Raw genomic sequence first — 10,367 nt, forward strand, 5'->3', positions numbered from 1 at the left:
CCATTTACCGTTTTACACTATGTATCTACAGTGTATCTCCAGGGTTTAGCAGGACAACATTTGGACTGTTCCGCTTTATCAGGTGAAAAAAGGAAAAAGGAGGAGAGTGGTTTGCGGTTTGAAAACTGGCTCAGTTCCACCGCATGCCGTTTCCTGGAAATGACCAAGGTGGTACGATAAACACCTAGCCTGGACCGCTGAGAGGGCGATGAGGGGAGAGCCACGAAGTGGGACATGAGGTCACTGTGGGGACACCTCTCCTCATTCGACCATGATCATCAGCACATCCACACACAACACACACACACACACACACACACACACACCTCTAGCACCGCAGAGAACCGGGAACTTTAAGGACATGTCGACGGATGGCACAAAATAATCCTCATCTTAGATTAAATTAGAGAAATAGTTTGGCGGATGAAAATAATGTACGGTGGTTTTTGAATTAAAATAATCTGAATCCTTGTGAACGTAAGGCAACACGGTCAAGCAGAACCCGAGCGTCGGATAACAAGGAGACAGCTCCCCGTTCTCCGTCACTCACATCAAGCGGGAGAGGGAGCTGATCCGGAACGAGGAGGAGGGCTAAATATACTCCTCAGAGCGTCATCTGAAGTGTGCAGCTCGCTGCTCACCTCGGGGTGCACCTTCACACCCCACAGTTACATATAGCAGCGCACGCAGGGAAAACAATTAAAAAGAGGCATAAAGTAAGTTGACACGCCTCTTTCGCTCCGCTCCCCACTCCCTTCACAGTGCATCTCCACATTGTCTCATTGCTGTTGGCCCCCTGCCACTCAGAGCCGTCCTCAGCTCTGCTACACTCACACCTAATCATTTGCGATGAATCCATTAACACATCGCGGAGCGGGAGTGGGAGCGCAACGGCGTTATGAAGCGCGTTTGGGGAGAATTTTGAGGCAGGAAACCTTCAAGTTCTGACGATTTGAAATTCCATTTTTTTTCCTTTTGACAATGAAATCTCAAATGTTTGGTTGGGTCGTGGAAAATTGCTTGTAAAAAGACAAATGTATACATTCTTTCCTGATAATAGGATGTATATCCTGTTAAAAGCTCCCCTCATACAACTCAAAAGCCCTCAAGTGTTATGGTGAGATGATAGCACTCTCTAATTTCCACTTCTTTGTCCTCCAAAATCAGAGGTTAGTGAATCAAGATGTATGAGTAGCACTGTGATGCTGGGTGCTCTCTAATACAAACACCCAGTGAGGGGGCCTCAAGGTCTGGAGCGCAGGCTGAACCCGGGTATAAAGTGCATCACGTACCATGATATGAGTCTGCATCAGAAATAGTACTTTGGAGTGGTTGGGCTCTCAACACAAATTGAAGATGATATTTTGAGGCCAAAACAGTGATTTAAAATATATATTAATTTAGTGTGGCTTGAAGAGACAGGTGGACAAAGCAGGCTACTTGATATAATACCGGCCATGTGAGTCCTTAACAGATGGCAGGGCTAGTCAAGGACTTCTTGAAAGGTGTGGAAATATTATCATGGCCGTAAGAGCATCAAATCGATTTATTTTTCCCACAGTGAGTCGATTTGATCTTGCATTAGACACGCACCCGGAGACACAATCACGGAGAGTAGTCATATAATGCATCACCTCTTACACCTCCCATGGACAGCTCAATCGGTTGATCCTGTTCATTTAATCATGGGAACCCATGACAATGTGCACACACACACACACACACACACACACACACACACCTGTGGATGTAACTGATGCCAGGACAAGGTTAAGTGAGAGGAGCCTCTCTTTGTCCTCCTGTCCTCCTGTCTCTCTGAGTTGATTACATTGATTTTGTTGTGTGTGTATTTGTGTATTTGGTTGATGTGTTTATCGTAATAATAAATCTTTCTATGTATGTATGTATTTAAGTATATGTATGAATGCCTTTACATTATTTTTATTAATTAGGATAATAAATAGTAATTATAATACAAAATATATTTTTGCATTATATGTGTGTTATATAATTCTATACATATTTAAATGTAAATTGTTCCGAATTTATCCAGAAGAAAACTAATGATATGCTATTAACTGTGAAAGGGGACGAAAAGGCCCTTTAATAATCAGACAGTTTCACTTCTTTACACTTTGTACATGGGCAGCCTGCTAAAACCACTTGATTGCCCTTGGCTAATGGAATTGCTTTTTGCTCACAAGTGAAACCACTGGACAACATATCATCAGTTTCCATCTCCATTCAGCCACTCAAGGCTTTTTCCAGAGGGCTGAGAGCTCGCTGGTGAGGCTCTGAAAGGGAATTGGCCGGGCGCGTCCAACACAAATGAGCTTCTGTGGCCTCCCGATGGCGGGCCTGGACACAGCGGAACATACCGGCACACGGAAACAGGACCAAACAGGTTGTGGTGTGCAGCTGGCTGAGGACAGTGTTGTAGTTATCAAGTATGTTGTAAGTGTACAGCAGAGGGAGGTGGAGTGGTGATGTGGTTCTCAGGCTCTGCTGAGCTAGAACATGGTCAACATAGCAGAGTTCTGGGTGGTTGCTATAGGGTGTTTTCGGTTGCTTCTGTGGTGTTTTAGGTCCATTGCTATGCTATTCTAGGTGGTTGCCAGGGTGTAAACACCATTGCTTTAAAAAAATTCAATGAGCGATCAATGTGAGGAGTTAATTTCATGTACAATACGTCCGTGGGGAGTAATGACGCCCCACAGAGATCATCAATTCTGAACCATTCTAAAACATCGACAAACCTCCCTTGTGTGTAAGTGTGAGTTTACCTGTTTAAAAGTAGGGGTGGACGATCATTTTTCTGGAAATTAGCCACTTTATAATTGATAATTTATACTATTTATACTGTCTATTTTGTTTGCCCTATTTGTTGTTATTTGTTGTTGTTTGTTCTGTTTGTCTTGTCTTCTCCTTACTTTAGCATTTCGTTCAGCATTTTCCCTTAGCTACTACTTTTCTACTTTTGTTTGAATTAGTACCTTGTATTTTTATTGTATTGTATATTATTTATTATTATCCTGTTTTTCTACTGCTGCTGGGCTATTGCAATAAACTAATTTCACCTACGGGGGATTAATAGTTATATCGTATCGTATCGTAATTCAAAGTCAAGTACTTCTTCTACTGTCCTAACCTTCCCAGCGCAGTGCTCTGTAGCTCACGGAGGAGACATACAAGCTGCAGTGGGAGAGGACCAGAGCACGATGGATACTTGCAATTCATGCTCAGCTAGGGCTCCGAGAGGAGGCAAAGGTCTACTAGTTGGGACCAAGGAGGCAAAAATACCCCAAAACTCTGATGGAATACACGGCCCGAATCTCAACGAGTACTCATGCACTTGTCTTGTAGGCACCAAGGTGGGCCAAAAAACCTGCCTTCTATACCGTCTGCGTGCGGGACAGCCACCAGACCTCCACTGGCGATACCGTTGTTAACCAGCCATCACTGTTGTAGAGTTGGTGGGATACACTTCTAAACAGCAGTTTGAATGTTGTATCAATTGGAAACGTTTGACGTATCCAGTTCGACTGCGTTTTTTGTCAGGCTATTGTTAAGCAGTACTTTCTAATCTGCCTATTGTGTAGAGATATTGGACCAAACAATGGCTCTATAGAGAGGAGTTTCTGCCTGACCGTCTCCTCAGCATGGACATTGCTACAACTACGTGAACTGCTTGTCGTAGGGTCAATGTGTCTTGGATCCAATTGAGGTTCAACCAGGCGTAAAACTTGCTTTGAGATTTAAATTACAAAAACTGCAGCACTGACAAACAAGAATGATGACTGAAACTAACATAAAACAAATAGACTGACTCTTGACCTTGTCAACTATGACTTAACTATCAACTAGGCCTGGGCAATATGACTGAAAGACATATCACAATATAACTTGATCATATTGATCGATATCGATAACTATTGATAATTTTAATGACCTGAAAAGACTTGGAATTACCATGCTGGATTTAAACACTTAATACGACCTTCCACTGTTCTTCATTGATAAATACTCCAATGTCGATACAATGAAAAACACTCCGATATTGTAGATAAGTATGAAACCGTGTTTATGTAACAAACCCAGCTGCTAGATTCGGTGGTCCGGTCTCTTATCGACATATATTGATATTGATCAAAAGTCTATCACAATACGATAATTTATTGTTTTATTGCCCAGGCCTACTATCACCTAAACATTAATCCTGCCCAGTGAAGCCATCCATCCAATAGACAAACCCATTCAGTGAGCTCCATCTCTGAGCTATACAATGCTATGATAAGTCGATTAAACCAAAAAAAAAAAAATTCATTCATATACTTCACACACATAGGTATTTTAAGAACACCTTAAAATACCCTTCTTCCTTTAATCCAGTGGCCTACTCCGGCACAATGCGTCGCAGCAATACAGGAAGTGAATGCGGTGCGGACTGGCCCTATAACGCGAGAGAACTGGTAGGGGAATGAATGGAAGTTTGACTAGAAGATGCGTGAGTCTATATTATTAATACATCAAACAGTGCTGTGTGGCTAATTACGCTTGCCTGTCTGCTGAAAGTATCCATATCGTTCCTACCCTATTTCAAATTTGAAATACTTCAAGTATAAATGTTCTGAAAGTTTTGATTCATTCCATCAAAGGTTGGATAGTGAAGCAGCATACAACATTTGAACGATTGTTCTAGCGTATGGAGGAAGAACAATACCAAATAATAATTTTGTAAAATAATTGCTGTCCTTGGATCGTGTGTGTGTGTGTGTGTGTGTGTGTGTGTGTGTGTGTGTGTGTGTGTGTAATACAGCTACAGTGCTAATTTGTCATTCCCCACACATCCATCACTGACTAGAATAACAAACGCTAATCAAAATGACCTGATCAAAAAGCAAAACAAGAACCCACAGGTGATATCACATGAACTCATGTTCACACTCACAGGCAGGAGAACGACAGATGCATTCATTGCTATTGCAGCGGGAGACTAGGATGTAAATGGGCTGTAGAAGTTGAAGACCAGGACACATGCAGGGTGAAGGGACGACTGGGCATCACACAGGAGAAGCGACTTGTTAACGCACGGGCCATGAGTTGGTCCCCCACGTGACGCACTAAAACAAAGAGCGGAGGAGGACGCTGTGTGACCGTACGGTGAGCTCTTTAACGGTGCGCTCCCGGGGGCCCGTAGGTAGGGGCCTGGACAACACTCTGAGGAGCCACCAGTGCCACAGTGCCAGCCTGGAGGCCCCCGCTGCTCCGTGCCTCTCCATTGTTCTGCTCTTGCCTGGCTGCTGCCCGCTGTTACATCAGCGTCTTACGTAACAGCGGCCTGATCAAGAGCGCGTCGGGGGAACATGGAAAGCAACTAGCACTGAGCAGCCCCACTGGCGCTTACTGCTGCTGCTCCACATCCAGAGCCCCACGCAGAAGCCTCCCTCTCCTGCCCGTGATTCATCTCCTTATTCATCGGGACCAGAAGGCCACAGCTCCACCACCAAGGACAAATGATTAGGGTTAGGCATAGGGAGATAAATAAAGACAAGGAGGGGCCCAAGGCCAGGCTGGTGTTATGGTGTAAGATGAACGCCGGACCCCTCGGTGAAGCACCACTCAGAGGGACAGCAGGCTCGCAGCCTTTCACTAGTCTCTCACGGGGCATGGGTGGAAAAAAACACCAATGATAAATGAATCAAGAGCCCAGGAGAAGCCTCCAGGCTGAGAGAGAGAGAGAGAGAGAGAGAGAGAGAGAGGGAGAGGAGAGAGAGAGAGAGAGAGAGAGAGAGAGAGAGAGAGAGAGAGAGAGAGAGGACTGCTGTCACTTGTACACACACACGCACAAGCCATGTCTAACCATAGAAGAGCCATACCTGAGTACGCCCAGTAGGTTTCCTCACTCGCTGCTCTCCGAACTCGTCGCGTGGCGGCGGCCGTGGCCCCTTGAGGCCCCTGAGTGGCCCCTGGAGGCCCCTGTGTGGGCCCCGGGGGCTGGGGCGTGCTTCCTGTCACAGCTGGGAGGAACAGGAACACAGGTCAGCACAGGGTAGAACCATATCAAAGTGAACAGAGCAGCCAGGGGCTGCTGTGTGGCCGCGGGCCCCTGTGTGGCCCCTCCTGACTCTATGTGGGCTCCACATCACATGGGTGAACGAAAACACCAAATAGCTATGACTCAGTTGGTCCAAAATAACTCAGTCAAACACTTCTTCAACACTGAATCTATTATTTGTATTTTATTATACTAGAGACATCAAATGTTTTCTCATCCTTTAGGTTAGCCCAAGACATCTATTAATTGAAATTATAAAGTAATATATAAAATTCACAGAGAAATGTTCAGTGTGTTTCTAGTCATTGTTGTTGTACTTTATTGAGGTATATTCTGTTCGGTTTGACTTTAATGTACAGGCTAATATATAGTTAACAACGAATAATAAACATTAGTTGTGAAGAGCATTCCCTTGAAGGTAAAATGTTAACACACACCAAAGAGTGCAATGACCGGGGAATTTACCTGAATTATAGAATGGAATAACTTAAAAAAAAAAACTAAATAATAAAGCTTATATAATGTATCTACCAACCAAAATACGTAAATCTTTCCCCCTTGGCAGCAGGCGGCAAGAGCTGGGATAAAAAGCAGATAATACGAGGATGATGCCAGCAGCGCTTGAATCATCACATGAACTAGCTGGCGATGAACGAGCTGCCCAGCTAGATAAATCACCCAAACCTCTGGCTGTTCTGGAAAAAAATCAAACCCTTGTTTCAAAAGATCTGCAGGGATGGCATGCTCTTTTGCAGAGCAAAGCAGAAGAGAGGAAAGAGAAAAGAGAGAATATCTTTGGTTGGAGTCTGGTTGGGAGGCGCGTATACACTCTAGATGCCCATGGGCTAGTCTCTGATCACAACCCTGGATGGCTGGCCACTGAGCCAGGGAGTGTGTGAGTGAGTGAGTGAGTGAGTGAGTGAGTGAGTGAGTGAGAGAGAGCGGAAGTGTGCGTGTATGTGTGAGTGCATACGTGCGTGCATGCGTGTGTGCGTGCGTGCGCCGGGGATATTTCTTCCGCCACAGCTCTGATTCTGCAGAGAGCCAGAATGGCTAGCTCTAAACACAACTGACAATGGACAGTGCACATTTCACCCCTACTCAGATTTGCATACCCTCGAAACAATCTCTCTCTCCTCTCTCTATTCCTTCACCATCTCTCGTGTCTCACACATACACACACACAATCACACACAAAGACTCTTGTCTCAGCTTGGACACTCGGTAGCAGCACCTGTATGGCTATCTGCCATATTGAATCAAATCTAATCCTGAATAACCATAAAGAGTTTGTTGCTGGGCATTGTTTGAGATGATCCATTCCACTGTATGTGTTTAACAACATTGCTTTGGATGGAAACATATTTTCTACATTCAAAGGTGAATGAATAAAATACACAATAAAACCATAATAATAACAGTTTTAGTTCTATTTCAATATGGATGTGCATGATTAACTGACTGATTAGTCGACTTAAAGATGCGCTGCTTGCTAGTCGGCACCAGAAATACATTTTTTATTACACATTTTATTACATCGTTTTGCATATTTTTATATTTTCCACTTAAATTATGATCATGTCTTCCCAATAAAATATTTATATAACGGCATAAATTAGGCTTACTAACAGTTTCAGATGATGAGCTTTCAGCTTGGCTTGGCCAGCCATTTCTCCCTTTGACATAAAGCCCCACGTAGCCCCATGTAGCTGACGCTACGAAGGCTGAACTCTTGACTGTTTTCCCAACAATGGGTCCTGATAACGCAGAACTTATCTGATCACTTTCTAGTTAAAATCACGTTCTGAGACAAAGGGAACCTTTCTGACTCGCTGTTCTGTTCTGTTTGTGCCATATGCCCGAGAGGAAGCTACTACACCTGGTTCCACCAGGTGAACAGGAAGCTACTGCAGTGGAACATGGTTCCACCAGGTGAACAGGAAGCTACTGCAGTGGAACATGGTTCCACCAGGTGAACAGGAAGCTACTGCAGTGGAACATGGTTCCACCAGGTGAACAGGAAGCTACTGCAGTGGAACAGAAAGCTACTGCAGTGGAACAGGGTTCCACCAGGTGATCCCACAGGAAGCTACTGGAGTGAGAACCCGGTTCCACCAGGTGATCAGGAAGTCACAGTGACAGAAGATCTGAAGGAAGCAGCAGATCTGTACTTTAGAGCACATGAGGTACGAGCAACCCTAACATACAGGTGTTAAGAGCTGTTCACACAATCAAATGTTTTCCTCCCATCTAATTGTGTACCCCATGTGGGATAAAACATCAATGGCTGGACAATCAACCTTAGTCAAAAGCTGGGCATTGTGATAATGTCCTTCCCACCTCACTGCTCACATAGCCTACAGCCATTGAGCCTTTGAAGGGTAATTCAGTGGTTGATCACCAGGATGCGATTGAATCCAGGAAAGACCATGACAATTCATGATAGACCTGGTCTTGTTAACACAGCCTTTCCAGTTGCAGCCTCTCCCCCCAATATTCGAGCATTCGAGCATTTCACTGCACTGTAATCCGGATTTATAGCTGGGAGATTTTCCAAGGTGATGAATTTGCGCCTTCTCATGTGACTGATCGCCCTATCCTACCCTGCTCCAAGGCATCCCGACCTGCAGAGCACCATGCCTAATTTCTTCCAAATGTAGCCTTCCCTGCACACGTCCTAGCATCCTGGCCTCCAAACCTCCAGGGCTAGCCCATAACACCAGAGTTTGGTCAACTCAACTCTTTCCAAAGCTGGACAAAGACAGACCACAAGCAAACCAAGGAGCAGGAGGGGATCTGCGGTTCTGACACACCCATTCAAAGGGAATTGGAAGAGGATCTGCAAAGTAGCAGGACGAGAAAAGAGAAAAACACAGAGGCAGGGAAGAAACCACAAGCATGTCCAGGAACACAAAGGCCTCATTAGATGAAGAGTCCAGTGGGTTCTGCATTGAGCCCTTTTACAATTCTAAATCAAAAGAAGGGTAGATAAAGTAAGCAATCTTTCAGCACTGGAACTCTGGAGATTGTTTGGAGATTAATATTTATTTGACCTAAGTTTGGCCTCTTAGATTGCAACATACTACGTTTTGACAGATTTTGAAATATTTCCTTTTTTAGACCAGTCGACATTTACAAAACCTATGGTTACACGTTGGGAAAATATGACGCAAAGAACGTTGATTCCAATCATTTACTTCTCATCTGGGATTCCTAGCACCGCTGTTCATAACTTTAGTTACAACTATTCAGTTTAATTCAGTAGAGTCAAATTTCCTCTTTCATTTGAATAACAAGTAATGTAAAAGCAAAATGTGTTTGAGCCTAAAGAGACACTGACATTTAAAAGCCGACAAGATTTTTCTTGTTGGTGCCCTGCAATATTTATCAGTTTATCATGAAACATGCACTCCTGGCCACGATTATCACTAGGCTGCAGCTAACTAGGATATAACATGTGAATGTTCATGAGTATCTAGGCTGCAGCTAATCAGGATAAAATGTGAAATGTGTCCGGTATAAAAAAGCATGTGGCCAAGAAACAAACACAGCTAGCGAACAGTCCAGTTTCAGCTCTCGTAATGCCCACGTGTTTCGGTGGGTACCTAAAAAGTCAAGGTTCCATACCCAGCCCCGACATTATTATTCATTTCATATGCTGACCATGTCTGCTCTATTCTCTGTCACTTTCAATAAGGAGACAAGGTGAACTGCTCCCTAATGGATTTCAGGAGAACATTTTCTTTTCTGGTCAACCCTAGCTTTAAAGGTCTAAGATAAGCAAACTGTTAACGCTTTGTTCCAATGACAACCCCCCCGTATATCTGAAATAAAAACACACACACACACACACACACAATGCATTTTAATTCCTGGGGACGTAAGCACCGCTCATGTCTGGGAATGCCAATTCAAGGCAACTCTATGGCTTTTCTATGAATTACATTATTGATTCCCGATAGCACTCTGAACAGAAGATGTGATTATGCACGGACCTGCCCTAACCCCTCGTCCACGCCATCTTCCTCTCATCCCTCTTTTCCTCTCCTGACATTTTTTTTTCCCTCGCTTTGCTTTTGTCAATTTGTCTTTCTCCTTTCCTGCCTTCAATAAGCCCCCTTCCCCTCCTCCCCCCCCCAAAAACAAGACATGCACACACACACACACACACACACGTACATTCAAACACAAACACAAACACACACACACACACACACCGCCTCCGCCGAGAATGTGTCCTTCATCCTGACATGAGCCGCTGCAGCTTTCCCAAATTGCTTTGCCTGTTCCCCCCCCCCCCCCACCATAGCCC

The 10,367-nt window shown here is 44.3% G+C and overlaps 1 protein-coding gene across 1 annotated transcript in view; it reads right to left on the reverse strand.

Annotated features, from left to right (window-relative positions):
- Positions 1-9,695, reverse strand: part of LOC311339370 (receptor-type tyrosine-protein phosphatase gamma-like) — a gene marked incomplete at its 5' end in the record, with an annotated part of 182,673 nt that extends 172,978 nt beyond the window's left edge. The window contains 2 exons of the mRNA XM_084464745.1: positions 5,877-6,017; positions 9,683-9,695. Coding sequence (XP_084320871.1) covers positions 5,877-6,017; positions 9,683-9,695 — 154 coding nt within the window. The remainder of the gene's footprint in view (positions 1-5,876; positions 6,018-9,682) is intronic.
- Between the last annotated feature and the right edge of the window lie 672 nt (positions 9,696-10,367).

The sequence above is a fragment of the Micromesistius poutassou genome, assembly GCF_964030765.1.
Source record: "Micromesistius poutassou genome assembly, chromosome: 2".
Taxonomy (NCBI): Eukaryota; Metazoa; Chordata; class Actinopteri; order Gadiformes; family Gadidae; genus Micromesistius; species Micromesistius poutassou.